General features: G+C 32.4%; 1 protein-coding gene across 10 annotated transcripts in view; it reads right to left on the bottom strand.

Moving 5' to 3' along the window:
* EPHA5 (EPH receptor A5) overlaps positions 1-26,310 on the bottom strand; it is a gene marked incomplete at both ends in the record, with an annotated part of 324,390 nt that overhangs the window by 105,282 nt on the left and 192,798 nt on the right. For all 10 annotated transcript variants that reach the window (XM_082652895.1, XM_082652898.1, XM_082652897.1 and 7 more), the window contains one exon: positions 5,081-5,205. In XM_082652895.1, the coding sequence (XP_082509021.1) occupies positions 5,081-5,205 (125 nt within the window). The remainder of the gene's footprint in view (positions 1-5,080; positions 5,206-26,310) is intronic.

The following is a 26,310-nucleotide window of genomic DNA, read 5'->3' as shown; positions in this document are numbered from 1 at the left end:
TAAAGTGCTTAGGAAACTTTGTTAGAGTTTTCAAATAATTTAAAGTAGAAAAATAAATTCTATAAAGTTTTACCTAGTAATGTCAGTCATTTTCTTCACTCAGAAATATTTATTGATCTTGTCTACTCTATTACCCCTTCTGTTTGCTAGGGGTGGAACAGTAAAAAAAGCAGGCAATTTCTTGATGTGTTCCTTTTAAAAGGGGTAAATAGCTTCTATAAACTATTGTTTATAGTTACTGATAATCTGAGTACACTCAAGTTTATGACTGAATGTGTAAGACTTTCTTAGTAATATTATCCTTTCCAGTTTGGCTGTGATTTAATCAGTAATTTTCAGTAAAAAATGATAAAATATATGTTCGCTACTATTTGCATTTTGTTTAAAGGGAATTTGAGTTCATGAGAAAAATCTAGACAAAACTGAAGTTATGATTCTGTTATATTTGATATAATTAGGATTTTTACATGAAGTATTAACATTTATATGTAAAGTAAGATTTTTTTTTAATGAAAAATAGCATAGGAATATCAGGGTTAGAATTCCAATCATGTTATTAACTAAGTACATGTGTAAATGTGGATATGCAACTCAACCTAAGTTTTTTTCTTCTTTAAAATAGGATGAAATTATTTATCAAGACTCTGTGAGGACACAGAGATAGAGATAATATACATAGTACCCAGCACAATCTTCTGAGCATTACAACTTCTAGGTAAATTTGATTTTACCCTATAGCATGATGGCAAATTCTTCTACTGAAAAGAAAAAAAAAATTTAAAAGCTTACATGATTGTAACTCTTAACTATTGAAAAAGTAGAAATTGATAATTTTGTCAAAAATAGAAAAAAAATCATTGCAAGGAAACTGGAATGCTGTTCCTTGAAATAAATGTATAATCTAACATCAGTTGATTATACAAAATTATACAGCATTCTGTCTGATTTATCTGTTAACATTATGTATGTCTCAGTGGTTCCTTATTGCGGGTCTAATGGTACATTGTCTATCTGAGTTAGTTGAATACTATATTATTGAAGAGACTTAGCGAATATATCTAAGGGATCAAAACCCATAAATACACATTTTGAATCCTCGAATTATCTTCTAAAATTTGCTTCTGATCCACTCCTTTAAATCATCCTCATAAATTTCTCCATTTCACAAACCTATACACACATCTTCAACACCCACAACCAAATGTTGCCAAGTCCTTGGTCAGGGTAGTGGTTTGCTGCCTTCATGCCCCAGCTGAGCAAATGAGCTACATTCCCCAGCTGCTTAGCAAACACTGTTCACAGGCAGCGAGGGGAAGGAGCCAGCTGGCAAACACCCTGCCAAAGGGCGGCTTCCCTTTGCCTCTGTCTTTAATTAAGAGATGGCAATGGGCCCATCACCATGCAGGAGCAGAGAGGCCCAATGACCTCTATTAGAGCAGGGCAATCACAGGCAGAAATGCCAGCTGGCGAATGTGTGAGCCCTGGAAAGCTCTGCCACCTGTGTCTGGCCAAGAGCCATCCAATAAAATGGTGGTATCATTCTGAAGATTCAAAATGAGCTCTGGAAACCTATCAGGACCCCCACCTCAATACATGGTATAAAAGCTCATTAACCTTTTTTTTTCCTTCTTAAAGTGTTAAAAAAAAACCCAACCTTTTTGTGTATTTTACTGGTGTGCTCAATAATTTTGCTTGGCAAAAAAGTCGGGAATTAGTATCTTCTCTGTAAAATGGAAAACACTGACCAAAAGTTAACTTCCCCAAAATAATATATAAGGGTTGCTGCGTTAAAAGCATGTAGGTAGGCAACTTGTTATTCATTTATTGAGAATATGAATAGAAATCTTTGCTCCCCAAATCATTTTTTCTTACTTTCAGTTATGCAGATAATAGAATGTATTAATACAGCTTTAAATATAAAATATTAAGTGTAAAACCAAATCTTACTGAAATAAATATAAACATGAACTATAAAGAAAATATTTCCACAACATGGATAAAATTAATTAGAATCAACATTAATAGAAAAGGACTATGCCCCACCACTTGTTGAGTAACTCCTTGTTTTAACAGAAGCAGCAGCTTAAAAGAAAAAAAAAAAAGATAAATCCTTGCTCTTAATGAATATTATGTATATGAGACTCATGCATATGCTGGGAAGTAAGAGTAAAAACAATCGAAGGTTACTCATAAGGGGAAAAAAAATCAGGACAATTTCCTTAAAGACAAAATAAAAAGGATATGGGAGGGGGAAGGGTAAGCTGTGACAAAGCGAGAGAGAGGCATGGACATATATACACTACCAAATGTAAGGTAGATAGCTAGTGGGAAGCAGCCGCATAGCACAGGGAGATCAGCTCAGTGCTTTGTGACCGCCTGGAGGGGTGGGATAGGGAGTGGGAGGCAGGGAGACGTAAGAGGGAAGAGATATGGGAACATATGTATATGTATAACTGATTCACTTTGTTATAAAGCAGAAACTAACACACCACTGTAAAGCAATTATACTCCAATAAAGATGTTAAAAAAAAAAAAAGACAAACTCATTGGTCCATCTAGTTGCTTCAGGTAAAGAAAAACTATGCAGGAAAACAAGTACTTGTTAAACTTTTAGTCGTCCTGCTGTTGAACTTTATTTCATCTAAGATATGTATATTCAAATATATAGTCTTCATAGTATATTTATTTTAAAATGTCATTATGCACCTCAACTTCTTTTAAAATCAATTTAATTACAATAAAAATCTAGAAACTTAAAATGTTTACAAAAGAATTCATAAAGATATATATATATATATATATATATTTGCCTAGCTTTGCATTAGTATGCAGTAATAAAGCTTACAAAAAACTTGAAAAAGGAATGTAAACATTAATTTAACCAATTGTTTTTGGATACAGCATGTGCTTAAATTGTAGACTTCTAGCATTGGCAATTCAGTTTGGACCACTACTCCCAGAGAAACGGGAATCAGTGAGGGTATTAATATTAAAACATTTTATTTGGTTTACCCTATTTTTTTTCAGTAAACACTGTAAATCTTATTGCAACATAGCTTTGTCTCAGAGGTATTTTCTTAGGACACTCTTGGTGAATAATGTATTAAATAATATTTATATTTTTGAAATATAAGTATCTTCATTTGTGTTCCTTAATAATCCACTAGTTACATATAATGCCACCAGCAAATCATTCCTAGAGACAACTATTTCAAACATGATAATTGAGCTTTTATTTATCTATTTATAAAATGAATATATGAATATTGTATAGACATCCAAAACCTAAAAAGAATGTAGATAACCTCACTCTCCCCCACATAAACTTGGCTGTTTTGTTCTCTGTTGTATCTTTACACAGGTAATTGTTGAATCAATGATGAACGAAGCAATTAAAAAGTGCTATGAATTGGGACTTCCCTGGTGGCACAGTGGTTAAGAATCTGCCTGTCAATGCAGGGGGCCCGGGTTTGAGCCCTGGTCCGGGAAGACCCCACATGCCATGGAGCAACTAGGCCCGTGCACCACAACTACTGAGCCTGCACTCTAGAGCCCATGTGCCACAACTACTGAAGCCCACGTGCCTAGAGCCCATGCTCCACAACAAGAAAAGCCACAAAGAGAAGCTTGCACACCACAACAAAGAGTAGCCCCTGCTTGCAGCAACTACAGAAAGCCTGTGTGCAGCAACGAAGAACCAATGCAGCCAAATAAATAAATAAATAAAATTTATTTAAAAAAAAATCAGTTGCAAGAAAGTTTTTTAACAAATGCTATGAATTACTTCAATGTATTTCAATGTTTTATCTATAATCTTTCATCTATGCATATAAATGGAATGTTGAATTTTTAAGTAACTTTCATTAACAGGATATCAGTATTTCTCATGATACTTTTGCATTAGTATAAGTGGGACCATTCATTTCCCCTCTCGTTTCCAATGTTCTACCTTGGACAATTTCTTAGGTATTGCAGAGTAAGTTTTTGAACTTCCACCCTTTTCATTCTTCCCTAAGAGAGAAGGAGCAATGTCTCTGGGAGTTTGGGAGAAGCAACTGGGTAAGTGTGGCTGAGCCCTTCCTTCCCTTCTCTTTTGGGATCTGCTTCTCTGCATTATGTCAGCAATCTTTTATACTCCTACCTCCATAGGACACATACGTCTGGGCCAGGGTCTCCTATCCACCTCTTAGAGACTAGTTTGGGCACTCATCTATCTTTATCTGGTCTATTAGAACTCAGGTTGTTCTAAGTAGTGTATGCCATTCAGATCTAGTCTGTACAAAAAATCACAGTAAAATAGGGTGGGAGTTGTCGCTTCCAACATGGAAGCAACAAGGTGGCTACATATCTAAGCCAAATATTCCAGTCCAGCTTTAGAAATTATAAGTTCATCTTTAGTTTCCACCTGTTTATTCCTTTATCAATAGCTCATTCAGTTGTGGATTCAGCAAAGAGGAAGAGGGATGATTATTGCCTTTAGATTTCAACAACTATTATGCCAAAACATGTGAGAGTGGACCTAGGAGCCAACTCAGTGAAGAAGAGGAAATCAAGAAACTATAGGGAATGTGAAGCATACACTTCCAATTTTATGCCCTCAAATTTTTAAAATAAATTTTATGCTACAGTGTTAGATTTTTGTTATATTTTAAAATTATAAGGTACATATACACCTTATCTGCCTATACTTCCTTAATAGTATAGGTATTATGCAGGGTTACTGGCCATAAGAATGTGTTTTTCCTTGTGGTACACTGCAGTTACTACTGAAGGTTAACAACTCCAGTGTTTGGGACACTTTGAAAATGTCCTATGATTTCATCTTTTAATGCTGTGAACCCTAGTTAAGCTAATGTTAGACTCTACGGCAGTATCCTGGCGGTGTAAATTATTTGGCAGCAGCAGAACACAAATAAAGTGCTCCCTGTACACTTCCAGCTTTCATAATCATGACTGCAAGTCAATTGTCATTGATTTACACATAAAATACCAACACGCTTTTCTATAAATTGGATAACTGCAGTTTCTAAAATTAAAAAAAAAAAGAAGAAGAAAAGATATTCTTTATTCTTAGTCCCACCTTTTCAAAATATTTGATTTCATACTCCAGGATGATTCCATTGGGGCGATCTGGCTTTTGCCAAGACAAAGAGATGCTGTTTTTTGCAATTTTCCCCTTTTTCACATTGGTGACTGGAGAGGGAGCTGCAAAATAAAGAGTAGCAATGATTAACAGAGCCTTGAAATTACACCTGTCTATAATGTATATTGGGCATTCTTGACATGTAGAATAATAAAAATCCCAAATAATTAAATTTTCATTTTACTTGGAAACAATTATACTTTATATACAATTTTTACAGATTTTGAAGTGTTTTAAAAAAATATAAATCAACTAATATCCTGAGAATTTTCTGTAATAAAATTGTAGTCACATAGAATCTTAAGTCTACATTTTCTCTATAAAGTTTAGATACATAAACTATCTTACTTTTGATAAAATAAAGATGTTCTTGATGACCTTATGTATATTCTATATTCCTAAAATTTGTGGACTCTGTATAATATATCCCATTACACTAATAATACATAATTATCTATATTACCACATTTTTACAGCATTAAAACTCTTATAATTTCTTATTTTTGAAATCATATGGGTCCTATAAACACTGAAATTCATACATTAAATATAGTGGAGTTTTTCTTAAAAATATGCTATTAAATGTGTTAATATATTGAAAACAATAGCAAATAAAAGAGACATTTTCCTTCATTTCCATTTCCCCAAATATTTCAATAGAAATCACAATCGTTTATGGTGTTCATTGCTATTTGCCAGTGTCTATTAAATGACACTGATGAAAATAGAAAAAAGATATGCTATTTTAGGTATATCTGAATATTTTGAATTTGAAGTCACACACATATGAATATTTATTTCAACATCCATTTTTTATCAATTTGCTAAGACTTGTATAGACTCTCGGTTTGACACCATAAAGAGGTATTGACAAATACTTTTCTTGATGTAGATAACCTTTATTTTTGTAGTTTTCAGCTTTTATAGACAACCAAGGAAAAAAACCATCATGGACTACTGGATGGTATATATATATATATATATATATTTTATATATATATATACACACACACACACATATATATATGTGTGTGTGTGTGTATGTATAAAGAGATAGAGAAATAATATATAATATACATATTTTATATATAAAATACATATTTTATAACGTATATACGTTATATATACATATATATTTATATAATGTATACATATAATAAGATGGAAAAGAGGTCAGCCATAGTGAATAGTGTATAACCACAGGCTTAGCCCTATGTGAACAGTATTAGACATCTGGTGAGATTAAAATTTAAAGATATGTTATATACATATATATGTATAGTATTTCTAACTATTTTAATTTCCAGCAGTGTTCAGACAAAGTAATACACTCTAATTTGTCATGTTTAGTTATTTTTTCTACACCTCCAAAAATGTAATCAAATCAGAGGCACCACTTTGAGCAACAGACTGCAAGAACAAAGTTTAGAACTGTTTGGTGAGCCCCATACTGGTGTGACAAGGGTGTGGGGAAGAGGCTCATCATTTAAAAACAGAAGTGAGATCCTGTCACTCCTCTGTGTCTCTCTGTTTCACTGCAGAGTGAAAGCCAAATGTGCAAATGCATACAAGCATCACTACCGTATGGCTCTCTACATCTCTGACCTCATCATCTCCTGCTACCCTTCTTCAGCAGCTCTACCCAGGCTGGCTGTCTTTAGGCACTTCTGACACACTACTGCCTAAGGATCTTTGTATTTACATCCTATTATTCAGAGGTGCTTCTCACCCTGACTTCTCCAGGGCTTTCTCCCTGCTCCAGGTTTCTCACTGAGACCTTTCTTGTCTGTTCTCGACCTCAGCCCCCCTCACCTCACCATGCCCTCTGTTTCTTCAGTGTTTTATTTTTCTCCCTAGTTCTTGAACTTCCACCATCTGATATTCATATCTTAATTCTATATTTGCTTTTTTCAGTCCTCTCAAGTAAAATGTAATTTTTATGAAAGCAGGAATATCGTTTATTTCATTCACAGCTGAATCCCTAGATCTAGAACAGCACCCGAACAGAGAAGGATTCCATAAATATGTATGGAATAAATGACTGGTGGTAAAAAATCAAATATAGAGAAAACCTTTATTTTTTATTATGTATTATGTCAACAAACTCATCTATGAAACGTGTGAAGTGTCTTTCAATAAAATTAAAATAGAGACAGATATACTCTGTAAGAGCAAAATTTGTTAACTAGTGTTTTCTAGTGTTTTATGTACTCATAATAGGGTGATGATGACTTTGGTACTATAAAATGTACTTTTATTCTTTTAATCATAGCACTTTTTGTGGTATTCAGATTCAGAGGATGCATAATTTCAGCCTTATCTGCTTTTCTTAAACATGTCCAGCTCCACAAATTTTCTGGACTACTACAGAACACATAGTGTGCATACAAAGCTAAAATTGTCTAAAAGAAGTTTTGAAATTGCAGTGTATTTACTTCCACAGAAACTTCACTGGACTGGTGGTTCTCACAGTCACATTTTGGCATAAGTTCAAAGTCCCTATTGATTCCCTCATGAGGGAAAAGTCATGCCATATTTGGTATTGTGGACAAAGCATTCAGAAGACATGGAAACAAGAAAGAGGAAGCTATAAGCCCCCTAGCTCATCATAGTGTTTGTAGCAAAATAGCAAATTTACTGACAGAAACAGGAACAGAGAATTAAGGAAGACAGTAGAATTTTTTTTAATGTACTTTGTTCAGTAGTGAATACCTTTATGAATTATCTTAAATTATAAACTATACTCACTTTCCCATTACCACTACATATTTTTTGCATTATACTTTAGTAAAGATCCAGACAAAGACTGTCTTTAAAGTTCTTCACTCATTTTACTACATTGCAAACATTCTCATTTTGATTGATGTATTTCTTGTAGGTAGCTATCAGTTTTCACTTAATAAATTGATAGTGCTGCCAACTTTCTATTCATAATTGCATTTAACATGTATGCTCCATGAAGACAGGGATTAATTTGGTTTAGTTCACTGCTATATTCCCGGCACCAGAAAATTACTTGGCATATAGATATTTCATAAATTTTTATTGAATGGAAACATGCATGAATGAATGAATGGGAAATACATACATCATCATGTATCATTCAAAACCGAGTTTTTCTCATCTTACTTGCATATACTGGGATCTTATTATTTGGAGATTTATGCTTTATTTTAAAGCAATCAATTCTTTAATAAAATAATCAACCATTTCAACATGAAGCTATCAAATAAACATCAGCACAGACATAACCAGCCTAAAGCGGAATTCTTTGTTATTTACTTACATCCATCAAAGTTAAACATAAACTGTATGGCTTTCAAAGACTGTTTGATTTAATAAACACCATTGTTTTCCAACTTTGTTGTCTCAGAGGCTAAATAATATCCTTTAAATCATGGTTCAGAATGGAGGGAGAAGAGGAAACCACTTCTCAGCTCAGAGTAATTCAAGAATAATTTGCTCTGTGACGGGACCATCTCTGCATCATTTGTGTAAAGCTGATCAAAGTGGGGACACTGACAGCTCCTGGAGACACAATGATGATGTGCAAATTGTAAATGTAAGCACTCTTACCCTACTGCAAAGTATTTTACAGATAATATGTACATTAAAATAACTGTAACCAGATTTGTCAATTGCAGGGCATGTTTAATTTATTTCATTCATCTCCCTCACTAATACCGTCTGCTCATTCTTTACCTATTCAACCATTTATTAAGTAAGCCTGGAACAAAATGAGAATTATGACACAGAGCATTGCTTCTTGTAAAATTGCACTGGATGATGTTACATCATAAAACTATTACCATCCTAGTGTAAGAAGAACAAAAATACTAGGAATCGAGTTGTGAATAGAAAATAATTTACATAGCTTCTAAGTTTCATCTTATGTGGAAACATCCCAAATTGTTTCTGTATTGTAGCTTCTATATTGGAGGTGAACTTTGAATACCACTATAATAAAGCAAGATATTTATCCCTTAGTAACATTTCCCATTATGGGCTAATTTGTCTAATTGAACTTAAAAAACTTAAATTGAGAATGTTTTTATATTTATAGAAAGATTATTAAAGTAGTACAGAGAGATTCCCTGTATCCCACACCTAATGTCCTCTATTAGAAACATCTTTACAAAAAAGTGGATATATGTATAACTGACTCAGTTGTACCACAGAAACTAACACAACATTGTAAATCAACTATACTCCGATAAAAATTTTTTAAAAAGATGTTGTAAGATGTTTCCTACAACAGTACAGTATATTTATCACAATTAATGAACCAATATTGATACATTATTATTAATTAAAGTTCATTTTTATTCAGATTTCCTTATTTTTACTTATTATCCTTTTTATACCCCAGGATCACACTCAGTATCTGCCCAAATTATTGTCTCTTCAACCTATTTACTTATTTGTTTGTTTAATCATTTATTTATATTCATGTGGAGTACGGACACATGGGTTTTTTATACTTTAGCTTATAATCTAATACTTTATTTTTTACTCATATTGTTAAAGGTTTGGCCATTGATTACTCTTTCAGTTAGCTCCTATGTCTCTTTGACATACCCCTATCATCCCGGGTTTTTCTGTCTGTTTTCTACATCACTTTCTTTCTCCCTGGCACTGCAAGACCAGATGCGCTAGGTCCATCTTGTTTATTTACTGTCCTCAATCATAGAATAAGTAATTTCTCCTAGGAACACTGGTTTCTTTTATTGGAGAATTCCAAGGTCTGGATAAGTGTGCTCCTTGCTACTGGGGTTTTGCTTCTTGGCCCTCTCAGCTGGCAAAGCCAGGAAATAAATGGGTGTATGTTAACCTGTGTATATCTGTAAACATTTCTAAATATAACTATATGTGTGTGTATATATATATATATATATATATATGTTAAGCTAAACATAAGTGTAAACTGATGTCACCAACTCTAATCAGTTATCACACAGATTATTCTATCTTCTTCACCCTATCTGTAACCTCCTACTTCAACAGTGGCTCCCACCATCTGCCATCCATTTACTTAATTGTTTAATTCCAGTATATATATCTAGTGGTTAAAAATTGCCAATCTGTGTCTGTTTGACTTATTGATAATTATATAATGTAGAAATCTCTAACATCTCAATGGCACAAGCAATGACATACAAAAGTCTGCTGTTATGTAAAACAGCATATCATCCTAACTTTTCAAATATAGAAGCTAGTTTAGGGCACAGTGTCCTTAGATGGGAAGGGATGCCATGACACAGACAGCTTTGAAGTCAAGCAGAATTGGCTTCAAATCCTTTGGCAACCAGCCATCTCCTAGCTGAGTGATTCTGTTTAAGTTACTTAACCACTATGAATGTAAATTCTATCTTTAAAATAGGAACAATGATACAAACTTTTTATAAGACTGCAGTCTGATTCTGTATTACAGTACAGGTATAGGGTAGGTACCAATTAAGTACTGTTTGTATTAATAGTTTTAAAATATTAGACAATTGTTTAAGAAGACTTCAATAACAGATTCTAACTCCTTAATCCTTTCAACCTTTCATCAATCAAAATTATATGTAGCCTATTCTCTAAACTTGACACTGTTCTAAATGTTGGGGGGGTGAGATCAAAAGGCAAAGTACCTATACAGATAAGATATTTAATTTTCAACATCCAGTGGATTTCACAACTCTACATAAATAAATAGTTATAGGTAAACTTCCTTCATCATCGCAGATTTTTTTAAAGACCTAAAAGTGTTGAATTTTTAATTGCTAATTAAATGACTAATAATTCACTTAATATAGATTGATGTGTGTCTCATTATTCAAAAGAAAGTTATCACGATGAAAACATGAAACTTAATTGTGTTACATGGAATAAGAAAATACCATTCATTAGTCCCTGTACACAATGCTGTTTGTGTAGACAAAAATAAACTATAGATAGACTCAAGTATTGGTTACTTACATTTAAAAAAAACAAATAATACATCTCTATGTATCAATATTTGACCTAGCCACATAAAATTTGAATCTTAAAGCACTGAGAAAGATAAATAAGGTAATATTGAAATCTTTTCAGTCTGTGACAATCCATAAATGTGTTAAAACTTTCTCAGATGGCACTTCTTTTACTTTCCTCCAAAGGTCCCTCCACATGAGTAATGTATTAGTTTATTTATACACAAGGTTTAAAAATACATGTATCTTATATTTAATTCCATAGGTCAAAATCTGGCCAAGTGGATTGTCAACATCTGCCAGCTGGAAGCTCCCACTCATCTCTGCCACGCAGTTCATCATATTTAGGTGTTTCTTGTTACCCAGATGGGTCTGGGACAGTGTTTTTTAAAAATACAGATTATTAGGCTTCACTCCAGGAAATTCTGACTCAGGAGGTCAGAATGGGCCAAGGATTCTGTGTTTTTAATAAACACTCTAGCTGAATTATTTTTTCAGTAATTTTGGGAAATATTGAAGGCAACCATACTAGGATCAGTTCTTTTAACAAAATTATACAAACCTGGAAACCTGAGGCAAGAAACTGGATCAGTGTTGTTTTGTGAACTGTTGACTTCTTAAACCTTTGGCTCACTCTAACTGCCTTTTTATCTTGATGTCTGATACCATATTTGCCTTTCTTCATTTGGGAATTGTTTCTTTTTATATTTTCCTGACCCATTAGTACTTTTTTTGTAAACTGATTTGTTTGTTCATTCAAGCAATCTGTTTTAGTCCAACCAGACTATAATCTCCATAAAATTAGAAAACTCTTGTGCCTTTTTCACTATTGTCTGCTTAGTTTTTAGAACAGTTTCTGGATGATCCTAGGCACACACAAATTTTGATAAGAGGTGAATACTTATCCACATTCTATTACAATAGATTTTCTAGAGTTTTAAAATGAAGTCATACCGTATGTATTCTTTTTAGTTGGATTAATAAGGGACATGAGTAAACTTGCTGAGAGAAATGGATATGATTGCTGTCTTATTTGTAGTGATGTTTCACAGGTATGTAGATATGCTAAAACTTATCAAATTGTACACTTTATGTGCAGTTTATTGTATACCAATTATACACCAATAAAGACACTAAAGTGTATGTGCATGTATGGGTTTGAAGTGAAAAGCATATGTGCCCAATGCCCCCCCAAGACTATTTATCAAAATGTGAATTAGTTAGAAAAGTGTAATAAAATAATATTGAAAGTTTTATTTTTGGGAAAAATTTGAATCTATTTTTATAGGTTAGTTATAATTGAAATTTAGTGGCTTTAATAAAAATTCTATATGGATAATTACTTGTTTGCTGCTTAGGTAGACTGAAATAAATATTATAAAAATTAATGACTACAATCTCTTGTTACAGACTTGATATTTTTGTCTTTGTATTGTACCATACTCTGATGATACAATATAAATGAAAGTTGTAAATGTATATCAAGCTATAATAGACTTTTAACTTAAAATCAATTTTAAGGAAAATAAATGGTAAATGTTTAAATCATTCATGAGAAATGGCAGGAAGATAAAATAAAATAGAAAGAAGTGTGACCAAAATTATGTTGCCTCGGTGTCTGATGCAAACTGACACCATATCATCATCTATCCTCACATTATGAACAAGCATTTGGAATACTGTGCTTACTTGAATTTTCCCTATATGTGAATTTTCACTTATTTTCTTTCTAAAACAAAACATCTTTTAGTCTCACTATTAGCAAAACTTCCACATTTTTTAAAAAGGTAGAATCATCTAAATATTTTACATTATCTGATTTTTACATTATCATAACACTTCTATTTCTTTATATAATTTTAGACCATCTTTTGAAAAATTTCTACCCCAAGGTAAAAAGCAAAAAATGATTTTATTTATATGGTAGTGCGCTTAGTGAGGGCAGGGACAATTCCTTAATTGTATGGTTTCCTTCCAAGTGCAAAATGCTGACTGAAATGGACCGAACTGACATGGCAGCAATTACCAAAGGAATGGTTAAGAATGTCTATATATAAAAGAGTTGTCTGTCGGGCTCAATTCATCCTGGAAGACTTTTAAAAATTTGTGTTTTTTTTTTTTAAACTGAAGTTATTTAAAATTTTGTTTGATCCTGATCTTGAATTTGTACCATCTGTTGGACAGTAATTTCCCCATCGTTGGTCACTTTGTGCCATTTCTGTTTTTTTGTTGTTTTTTTTTGTTTTTTTGCGGTACGCGGGCCTCTCCCGTTGCGGAGCACAGGCTCCGGACGTGCAGGCTCAGCGGCCATGGTTCAAGGGCCCAGCCGCCCCGCGGCATGTGGGATCCTCCTGGACCGGGCCACGAACCTGTGTCCCCTGCATCGGCAGGCGGACTCTCAACCACTGCGCCACCAGGGAAGCCCGCCATTTCTGTTTTTATAATTAGGTGGGGGAAATCATAAACATATTTAGAGATTCCCCCCCAAATCTCAGTTTTAGCTAATGTTACTATTATTATTACTATTAAAAATATGATCTATGGAGAGTAATTTGTCAGCAATTACCTTATAATTAAGCCAAAGTTTGGACAGAATTTTACCTCTGTGTACATGAATATGTGTGTATGTGTGTGGGTTTATGTAGTTTAATGAAATGTAGATACATCCTTATTTCATTATATTTTTATATATGTGTATATAAAATGTGTATATTTATATATATACATATGTCTATATCTGTATATATAACACTCTATATATACATATACATATATACATAAATAGCAAGAGAATAATGTGCATCTTTTGTATAGCTGGTTTAATGAAACTACATATACTGACTACTCTGCTTACTTGCTTTTGAGTACATATATATCATTTGAACGTAATAAGCAATTAGATTTCCTAATGTAAATGAGAAATGCAGTTGCTGAATTAAATAATAAACATATCTGAAATTGTCAAAATGGAAAAGTGGGACAGATATTTTTAAATATGTACATGTTCATTGAGTATTATATTGTATATTTTATATTTCATACTATATGTAGCATATAAATGATAGATGTATACACTTATTCTATACTTAATATATATTTATTACTATGTTGTCATTTGATACCACCAGACTAAGAGAAATAACTACAGTGCATTCTCATCACACCTGGTATCCATGGTCTCTTCTAAAGAAAAAAGGCATTTTAGAGGTTTCTTTCTCAAATAAAAATTCAGTCTGCTCATTTAGACAAAACCTACAATCCCTCCATCTTAAAAGCCTGCACTGGATCTTTTGATATATGATCAAAAGACCATTCCAAAAAAACTGGCTTTAAATGTCAGTACTTATAGAGAGATGACATCCTTTTTAATAAAAAGAACTTATGAACTGAAATGTCCCATTAGGTACAGTTTGTTTTTTATCAAAAACTTGAAAATCATAAGATACTGAAAATAAATTGTTTTCAGTAGGAAATAAAACAACTTAATTGCAAAGAAGTAATTTTGATGTGATCAGACTTAATAGTATTAACCACATGCATCAAATACCGTTTTGAAGACATGTGCACAATGATGCTAATTAGAAAAGAAAATGGCGATAATAAAAAGAGAGAACTATATCACTGGCATTTATAGTCAATGTTTTTCCGATACAATCATGCAAATTACAAAACAAATATTAAATGTAACAATGTGTAAAATGACACATGCCTCTTTATGAATTAATCCCACACCAAATAAACTATCATAGAATTTGTTTTTCATTTATTACTTCTTATTACCCTATAATAGAATTTTTATTACACAAAATGGCCTTACTATCAATGACAATTTAATCTTAACCACAATATTCATTTTATGATAAACAGAATTTAAATAGTTTTTACAATATCCTTTTAAAATAAAGTGGGGTTATATTTAGCAAGTAACATGGCACAGTTGGAAAACTTTAATCAACACAGTATTCTTCATATACATTATATCCAAGGGAATATAGTACCATATTTAATTTTAATCAATTTTACCAACTTTAATCGATGCTAAACCTCAATTATAGGATATGACAATTAGTCTTATAAAGTGGATAAATAGTAATTAGGTCAATAAACACACTCATAACTCATGTTTTTTCATAAGAGAAAAATTAATCTCTTCTTATAAATCCATATTATGTAAAGTCTTGTTTACCACAGAATAAACCATAAACAATAACAAAACCATTAACTGGTAACTTTAATTCAATTCTTAATTACTTCAAGATTTTCATAATATAAACTGATCTAGCATTTTAAAAAGCAAAATAAACACATCATAAATATAAACAACCTATTTTTTTCCTTTATCACTTCCTATTGGTCTTAATCTTATATAGCTATATAAACAATAGGGATTATTTAATTCAACAAAGATCATGATAATAAGTTATCATTTATCTATTGACTGTTTAAGGAATCAGATTAAATTTCTGTTATACCATTTAAGTTCAAGGCCATCACATCTTCTTTCCCTAAATATATTTTCTCTGAGGCCATCTGACAGGATTCTTTTAAAATCTGAAGTTATGCTGGTAGAAACAAGAAATTAAATTTTATGGCTATCAAACAACCAAGGAGACGTGAGCAGTGTTTATCAGCTGACCTCATAAACATCGTAATTACAATATCTTGAAATGGTATAATTCCTAGCAGCAACAAGAGAGGCCAGAAGAAAAGACAAGGTTAATGATTATAGGTAGTCAACATTTTAAAGTCCAGAAAAAAGCCAAATCAAGATATTCTGTTCCAAGTTAGTAATGTTATCAGATATTCAATTCTTCAGCTCTTACCATGAGACCAATCTTAGTGAATCCAACCACATATTTCCCAAGTGGTGGGAAATCTCAGCTAATATTGAATTTGCATGTGAGGCCATTTTCTTTTGAGAGTGGCCACACAGAGAAATTTCTAAAGCCAACAAAATACAGCACTATATATTTGTCATTAGAAGTTCAAATAGCATGAGGTTCGTATGTTTTGTTTTATTGGAGCAGTAGTTTGTGCTCATATTTTCCAGAAAAGAAAAATAAAAGTACATAATTCTAGCTGTAAAATTCCCAAGATGATGCATTTTGCAAAATTTCAGTTATTACTCAGAAGGGATTAAGTCTACATTTTACTTTGACAAATGTTTAACAAATTTTGGCTAAAAAAAAAAAAAGGAGCAAGTACATTCATGGATGAATAGATGGATAAAGGAGTTATTGTAATTACCTGATAATACATTGCATTTACAGTAAACATTACATGCCCAATACTTTGTAGTCTAAGTACTTTATACACATTAACTCATTAAATATTTCTAACATCCCTAGGAAGTCCACACTATTACCATCCTCTTCTGAAGCACTGAAAAGTTAAGTAATTTGTTCAGTCAACCCACCAGGAATTGGTAGACCTAACCAGTCTTGCTTCAGAGTTTGTATTCTTAAGCATTACACCATAGAATAATAAAAGAATCCCTCAATAAGAGAGATGTTGCACTTTGTACTTAATTGGACATCAAATTATGTTAAAGATTACTCAGATTACCTAATTTTTCCTTGATATGGCCTAACCTCTTAATTTTTGTTCAACTTTTTAGTATCTTCCAAAGCTGATGACAGAAAACAAAATAAAAACAATAATCTCATAAAAGATTAGGCAACTCTACTGTCATATATACTGTATGCATTTTGTGATGTATAATTGTATCTACTCTGAGTTGTATTACCTAAAGCAATGGCTTTATAACAATTTGACCTACCATTTTTAAATATGTATTTTAAATATATGTAAGTTAAAAAAAATTTTAAACACGTTAAGTCAGAAAGAGAAAAACAAATATATATTAATGCATATACGTGGAATTTAGAAAAATGGTATAGATGAACCTATTTGCAAAGCAGAAACAGAGACACAGACGTAGAGAACAAATGTATGGACACCAAGGTGGGGGGGTTGGGATGAACTGGGAGATTGGAATTGGTGTATGTACACTACTATGTATGAAGTAGATGGCTGGTGGGTGCCTACTATATAGCACAGAGAACAAAAACACTAATTCATAAAGATATATGCACCCCAATGTTCACTGCAGTATTATTTACAGTAGCTAAGATATGGACACAACATAAGTAGTCATCAATAAATAAGTGGATAAAGAAATTGTGAGATATATATGTGTGTGTGTATATATATATGTATGTATACATACATATATGTGCATATGTATACATATACATATGTACATACATATACACACACATATATATCTCACAATCACAAGATTGTTGCCTCACATAATGTTGCAACTCCTCTCACTAACAAATTGCAACTTTGAAACCAAAATGTTGACTATTTTTTATCTGACCACAAAGTACTCAATCCAGGGCATGCTCTTCGGAAAGAATTTATGTGACTTCTCCAGCTTGTTCCGGAAAATGCTCCAAGCAGACACAATGCTTTGTAAAGATACAGTGATTAAAATAAAGCCTATAAATGAGACAACACACAAAATATAGATTCCTATATTTTCTCCATTGCCCTCCTGTGTGCAAATTGTGGTATATGTAGGTAAAGAAATTTACCATTAACAGTCTATATTACATATAATAACAACATAAAAGGAAGAGCAAATCACTTATACTACCCAAATTCTGACTAACAGTCATAAACTAAATATATACCCTGGGCAAGTTCATGAATGTTTTATTAGCACACATGAAATTCACTGAGAATTTTAGAATTTAAGATTTGTGTAATAGGTGTTTGAGGTCAGTACATGATTTGTATCCCCTGTTACAGGTTTCTCGGCCCAGAATGGAAGCAGTTGCATTGATTAGACCACACTGATATGGGCCAAGGATAATATTTGCAGCATTCAGATGAAGAAGTATGCTTAAAGGCATAACAAACAGTCATAACATTTATTGGGGTTCTTTCATCTTCAAAAGATGATTTTTTAAAGCGTAGGAGAAATTGAGAAATCAAAATATTACAGACCTTGATGCTGACTCACAGGGCAGTAAGAAGAGATCTCTTAGCATTCTCTAAGATCTCTAAGGTATCTAATTAGATTGACAGATTTTAGAATTACTCTCAAGAAATTAAAGGTTTATAAACAAAGAATTTTTCTAGATGTGGGTTGTTGCACTCCTTGTTCTCTGAAAAGTTCTCGTGATTGCTGGAAATCTCAGATCTGGGAGCAAGGAGAGCTTCTGTTCTGGTTCTGCCACTATCCTTTTAGCATTAGGGGCAAATCATGGAGCCTTTTTATGTGTAAAATTAGGGTGCTGGAGCAGACTTTATATTATTCCTTCTGACACAAAACATTCTATAAGCATAGAAATGAAGCACTGGGGGAAAAAAAAAAGTCCATCTTGAATTGAGTAGAGAAGCCCTGACACATGGTCATGTATCTTGAGCCTCAGTCCAATTAAATGCCTGAATTAATACAAATTACCTCTTCTGTAAATTTTAAATGATTTTTTTTTCAATTTTGGGGTCCTAAAAATTCATTATAATGTTAAAATTGAATTCAAAGCTTTTCCTTACTTGACGGTGGACATTATAATATTCTCAATGGACAAAGATAGCAACAGTTAATGATGAAATAACTGTATATAAGTTCACATTATGTTTGTTGAGAACTAAACTGTTTAACATGAGAATTGCTTAATTCCACCTTTATCTATAGGAGGTGGGTCATTGGGGGCAGCTTCATCTTTTGAGGCAGAATTATTCTGATGAAATTGAACTTGGGAAATCCGAAACTCTATATAAATAATTTTAACTGAATGATCTGTATTCTCCAGACAGCATTGAATTACTTTGGAGAAATGTTTCTATGTTTTCTACCAACTACTTCAAGGTCTATTAAAGTAGTGTTACAAACAAGCACCAAAAACTGTAATTAATCATTAGTGATACACAGTTCCTTGGGGGCACTTTCATGTTAAATCTTGATCCTTTCCTTTATATTTTAAAACTCCTCTTTACTTAGAGGATCCAATAGATTATACCTCCTTATGACTAAATCATCCTCAAATAAGATAACGGAGGTACTAATGGAACAATCCAAAGAGTCTGGTAAAAAAATGATAATCTGGCACTGCATGTGTATTAAATGTTGACTAACTTGAGATTCAGTTTTTTTTGTTTTTGTTTTTTTCCATTTCTGAATATGGACAAAATTCCATGAGAAATTCTTAGATTCAGATGCACAGTGCCTATTTTAAATGTATATATTTTAAAGAGTGAAATCAGCATGAGACTACACTAATATAAGAATTACTACAACAATAATTACCTGGCTATTTAGACATGAGATTATCTATCCACAACTAACTCACACCTACTGGGACCTGGAAAGTTTAATGACTTTGTGATCAATTATATAATGCCAAAGGTTGTTTTTTCCCCATAATTTAGTACTCATTTCTTTTCTTTTTATCCTCTCATGAATAAATGGTATCAGGCTTTTGATCTGTATATTTCCATCACAATAACATGGTAGGGGAGGAAACAAAACTCTTTTTACAGTGTTCACTGCCAGGAATTTATGAATTATGTGCTGATTTCTGTAAGTGTGCCTAAATATAGTGAAAGGGGCGTTTCATGAATGTGTAAACAAGAGAAAACATAAAAAGCAATATTTTCTAATAGGAAAAACTAAATACTACTGCTGTTATAATTTATTTTACTTTCACTTTCCCTCTTCACCCATGCATTACAAAGACATTTTTCTCAAACTTATCCCACAATCTCAGCTCATAATATTGTTGCAAAGAAGACGAATAGAGCACTCATACTGGCTTACAGGTCCTCAGAAAGAACCTCTAGCTTCCTGCCAATCAGAGTTCTTTCTTATTGTACTCAGTGGCCATCCTTCTTAACAAGTTTTAAAAGTTTAACAACCTTTCCAATGGGTCTTAAGAGTGTCTATCATCAATGTCTATCATCATTAGGCATTTATTTCTTCAATTTATTAAAAAAGATATATCAAATTTTGGACAATCCATAAATAGTAATAGAAGTCTATTCATTTTTATTAAATATTAAAATAAAATTGATTGTATTTTATAAGAAGTGCCAAGTAAAAAAGCAATTTTTTGAAATCCATAATCATTAGGGAATGGCCCAAATTTCTGATACAGAAGCAAAATTACCAATCCCACTAACTACAAAGTCATTCATAGGATTACAAACCTGTTGTTTTCAATTATAAAATTTGATTCAAAATTTTGAATTCTAGAGTGAATCTGGAATTCAGCTCAAGTTCTTTCAAAATATAGTAAAGTCAGAAAATTCTACCAGTGCCTCAGTATATTCATTTGTAAAATTGGGATTTTATCTCTCTCCCACCTAACTCACAAAGTCACAGGGAGTTGATGCCATATTAAATGTAACATTAAAACCATAAAATCTCTATATCAAAAAAATCATGAATTTACAGAGTTAAAATTAAGCATCCATTTCCTTTGTCTCTCCTGTGGTGTCTTATCAAATCTCAAAGGCTTCACACTGCATTTTTTAAAAATGTGTCAGAAATGGTCCTCTGGTTTCAGAATTGAAAACAGTATTTATCTGTTCATAAAACACCATAGTAGAATCATTCTTCCATTTAATTAAATACTTGCAGAGAGACTACCATGTGGCGGGCACTATTTTAATTGCTGGGGAAACAGCAGTGAACAACATAAGCAAGTCCATTCCTTCTTGAAGCTTACATTTAAAATGTTATCAATTTATCTATAAATCTATTTATTTAATGAGCAGGAGGTACCAAGAATAATCACCCCAATATCTCAAAATATTCCACTGAACTCAGATTATTACAAAAGTCTCACATCCATCTTTTCCACCTATTTTTTCCTATGTGAATTCCCTGTATCAGTTAAATTAATTACTCAGTTAAACCCATTTACTTCTTGGAATTATATATATACACACACACACATGAATAGTAATGTAAATGTAAATACACATACATATATGTATATATTTTCATATTTTCCTCTTGTTTGGAATGCCCTCTCACATCTTTCTTCTAAAATATGAGCTGAAAGCTATGGAAACAAAAAGAAGACAGTAAATAACCATGTGGAGTTGAAGAACATTATGAAAGGATTTAAATAAGGAAATACATGGGCTAAACCTTGAAATGGAAAATTTTCTATTGGGTAAAAACAACAAGGACCATTTGGGGTGAAGGAATATTAAGTATAAAGACTAAGAGATAAGAAAAAGGTATATCATTCTCAGTGATGTTTGATGTTATAAAGGATATGTGTGGTGGGTGAAAGCAGAAAAAGAAGGTGGAATAAGTGTTGAAAACCAGAATGCTGTTATCACTGATTTTATAATTAGGATAGTTTGTATTGTTGTTGTTGTTATTATTATTAATATTTTATATTTGGTATAAATTCAGTGTCTTCAAATAGATATTGCGCTCTTAAAAACAGTGACCAGTGATCTGCAACTTTTTGCCCCTAATCTCAAAGCAATGGGAATCACTCCACAAATGTTTGTGATTGCTATTGCTAACACTGCTATTGGTTGGTGCTGGCAGTGCGTGGTAAATATAATACTATTTAATATCAGTGAGAAAATCTATAGGAATTATAGAAATAGAGATCACAATGGCCTGGCAGATACTAGATTTTACCTGAGACTTGAATGATAGGCTATGAATGGATAGGAAATAAGAAAGAAAGGAAATTTTACCAAAGAAAATGTCCAAAGGCTCAAATGTGCAAAATAGAAAAAGGCACTAAACTATGGGGACATTTAATCCTCTCTGGATTAAAGGGCTTGCACTAACATGTGTTTGGATAATAAGCTTAAATACTTATGCTAGGACCAAAGTACCAAGGACTTTGTAAGTCAAACTGATACTCAGTTATATTGGAGGCATAGGAACTAATATCATGAAAGTGGTATGGTAGGAAGATACCTCTGCCAAAGTATATAGGATGTCTGGGATGGGATGAAGGCAAGAGGGATCATATGAGATCGGTTTTAAAAGGTAAACAAAGAAAACAAAATGCATGAATGATTGTTTGCCATCTCTTAAATAAGTTGTTTTCTTTTTCCAAGGGAATTACAATGCTATAACTGCTCAAACTCAAACCCTACAACCACCACCCCATGCTATCCTTCATTTATGTTAGGAAAAATGAACATCTACTCTGTTGAAAACCTTAAGGATCTCATACTCCCTGTATGGACATATTAAATTGATCATGAATTAAATTAGTTGCAAATTGAATTAATAATTAATCACAAATGTCCACTGATTCATTTCTATTATATTTTTTAAAACTTTCCTCATCTCTATTACAATGCCACCATAGATCAGGGTCTTACAATCCAATGGTAGAGACATATTTCACAGAGACATCAAGCAGGCTGCGAAATGGAAACTAACTTTTGGAGTTAGCTACAAGACGGCTAGTGGATTTATTTAAAAAAATAAAATACACAACACACACACACACACAAGAATATCAGCTCAAAATGAGTAAAGAATAAAAGGAAGAAAGTTAAAGGTAAGTTGTAACTAAAAGAGACTATAGTATTTGTAATTATGAAAAAAGTGAGAACTCATAATTCTAGTTGAGGAAGAAAAAGGAAATAAAAAAGAAGGGTTCAGATGGCTTATATTTGAATATAGCTGTAACAGTTAACACTGATATACAGTTGTCCCTCGGTATCCGCAGAGGATAGGTTCCAGGAACGCCCCTCAGATACCAAAATCCATGGACGCTCAAGTCCCTTATATAAAATGGTATAGTGTTTGCATATAACCTACACACATCATCTTGTATACTTTAAATCATCTCTAGATTACTTGTAATACCTAACACAATGTAAATGTTATGTAAATATTTGTCAGTGCATGGTAAATTTAAGTTTTGCTCTTTGAAACTTTTGGATTTTTCTTTCCAAATATTTTCCACTGGCGGTTGGTTGAATCCATGGATGTGGAACCCACGGATATGGAGGGATGACTGTGTAGCTTGTATAACTCCATACACTGAATTCATTAAAATGTACTAAACTGTTACATATACTAACTGTTATAAATCTCATAACAACACTATGAGGTAGATGCTGTCACCATTTCTATTTTACAGACAGGAATACTGAGGCAGAGAGAGGGTACAAATAGCGTTGGAGATGGTCAAACCCAAGGAATCTGGGTTCAGAGTCCACATGCTTAACCACTGACAGTACTATACTATATTACAACAGTTGTGTCCTAGAAGAGGCAGGGAAACTTGAAATACCTTAATACTTTCAGATATGTAAAAACTGCTTTACACTTTTAAGGGAAACCCAAATATTTAGCATTGTTGTTTTGCTTGGATTTCCTGTACAACAGGAATTTAGGTTAGTCAATAGATGTTGTATTTGTGTCTAATTTCTAAGATAAATGATGTACCATCTTTGTTCAACATAGAAAATATCTTTTCCCATGAGACATAATCACTGTTTAAAGTTCTTGATAGTCTGAGAGTTCTTATCTTGCAAGTGCTGGTTGAAAATTCCTTCCTAAATCTAGGCAGAATTACAAGATGCTGATATTAAGTGACATAAAAGCATTTGAGTTAGAAAGAAAATGTATACAAATCAATGATTAAGTAACCATAAAGTCAGATAACAGGGTATTTTAACTTGTCATCTTAGGGTTTGAACTGAGGATTCATGATCTTTTTCAAAAACTCTCTGATTTATTTTAGCAATTCCAGTAGCATAGTTTATTCTGTATACAACATAGCTATATTTAATCTATTTTCTTATATGTTTGCATTTGCCAAAAGGAAAGCCAAATGCTTGGGATTATCTGTATTTAATTGATTCAGGTAAAATGATGCCCTTGATGTTTATAAGAAGTAGGAAATATGCTTACATTATGAGGGCTTTTGTCATCTGTGTAACTATGGTATTAATTATACTTTATTTCATTTATCTTTTTGCAATGTTTATAGGTTGACTAGTTGCTTATTTCTTAGTTATCAAAAAATAAATAATATTTCTTTTTTGGAAATACCACTAATATCATGAGATGTTCTCTCATAGAGTCTTTGTGAATGAATATTTATTTATATAGATATTTAAAACCAAATAGAGTTCTTTGTTTCTTAAGAATTCTTTAAATGATGATCTGAACATAATTATTTCTAATTTCAGAAATGTTACCATTAACCTCATGAAATATTTGCACATAATCAGTATGAATATTACTAAAAATTTGCATAGATATTATCAAACAAAACAAAGGTACTCTCTGGCTTTTATTAATTCATTAAAAAGATTTTTTAATACATATATGAGTAATACACTAAGGGGGGAACACTGTGATAAAAGAGGAGGTTCCAGAGGAGACCCTGAGATCTGGATAAATATTGAATTTAGTATTATACCTACAGAATTTCAGTAATATTTATGCAAAAAAATATGGAAAATATGAATTTACTATATTTTTATGCAAGTTATTAAAATTTTTCCTAAAGCTTTGCAAAGAAAAACAAATTCAGGATAGAATTCTCTGTCCTTGTCAGAATAGAGATGAATTTATTTTCCATTACTTTATCATATAAAAATATACTTCAATTTTTTTCTATGGTATTTCAATACATATATGTCCAATATTTTTTATTTGGGATTCATCAATGTTAAGGTACAACCCTGCCCAACTCTATGTCTGCAGATCCCTCCCTCTTAAAGTTTTTGGATGTCAAAACATATCACTCCAAATCTAGTAATTATAATTCAAAGTCTTATTACTCACTCAGACATATGCAAAGCAAGGGATGTCTTTGAGGAAGGGAAGGGTACCACCATGGGGAGGATTCTCATGTCTGGAAGGAGAGGAAGGGGGAGAGGAAGAGGAAACGGTAAAGCCTGGTCTCAGGAGCCATTTCTGGTGGCCCATCTCTCTGTGGGTGTGTTTAGAGGGGGTGGTAGTTGGGAAGGAAGATCAGAGGAATAATGTGGGTAGCCTTGTGTATGACTTCTCAAGCATAGGAAAAATAAGTAGGGCTGGGGCTTCTGTCTGTCCTTGTCTGCACAGGCCTCTGTTAACTATTCAACCAAATGTCATTTTGCTATGAGTGACTTATTGCTTCCAAAGTTATTCCTCCACAATTTAACTATCAGAAATATATTCATTGTATGATACACAAAATGTTAATAACTTTGAAATTAATAAATGCTTGTCAATATACCTGCTTATTGATTTTCTAATAACTTCAAGTCACCATCTTATATAACACCATTAGGACATTTAATACTTTATTATAAAAACAAGTGATATAGAGTAATTAATTGAAGAAAAATGCAAATGACCAATAAACATGAAAAAAGTGCTTAGTTTCATGTAAATTAAAGCAACATTCATACCACTGGCAAAATTTAAAAAAAATTTAAACACATCTTATAGTATTAAAAGTATAAGAAAATTAATGCTTCCATGATTTACTTATAAAACAAGAAGTTTTTGAAAAGTAAGTTTACAGAATATCTTGGATTTAGAATGTACATACCTAGAGAAATTTATCTTTACTACTAGGTAAACATATGCATAAAGTAATGCTTACTCTAACATTATTTATGAGGAAAAAAAATAAAGAGGTAAGAGGGAAGAAAGAAAAAAATCTCAAGGAATGGAGGGAGGAAAGGAAAAAGGAAGGGACAGAGGGAGGAGGAGAAAAGGAGCAATTTGCATGACGTAGAAGAGTAATTAAGGTATATCCATTTTATGGAATACACTACAACTGTTAAAAAGGAAAATGTAAATTACATATAAACACAGCCTTGGAAGGTTCTGCAAAAGGTATTAAGAAAAAATAGTAATTTGGAACATTTGGAAAATCAAGCTGCCAGAGGGGAAAAACTGTCTCCAATTCAGAAATATTATCTAAGCCAAATGAAGTAACTATCAAGAAAACCCACTGATTAGCCAACTCAGTTGAACTTATTGGTTATATCTTTTTGTAATGTACTTCAGACATATGATCTTTTTATTCTAACATATGTAGAGATTTCACTGGTCTGTCATTACTCTGCTAGGCATTTTACATGGATACCTCATTTAATCTCCCAGATAACCACATGAATTAGATACTATACATTATCCCGTATAACAGATAGTATATAGGTTAAGTAAGAATTCCTAAGTAAAATGTTTAATAT

This window comes from Grampus griseus (assembly GCF_964374135.1).
Source record: "Grampus griseus genome assembly, chromosome: 4".
NCBI classification, from domain to species: Eukaryota; Metazoa; Chordata; class Mammalia; order Artiodactyla; family Delphinidae; genus Grampus; species Grampus griseus.
Note: the sequence above shows the minus strand (reverse complement) of the source record. Positions and strands in the feature narration are given on the sequence as shown.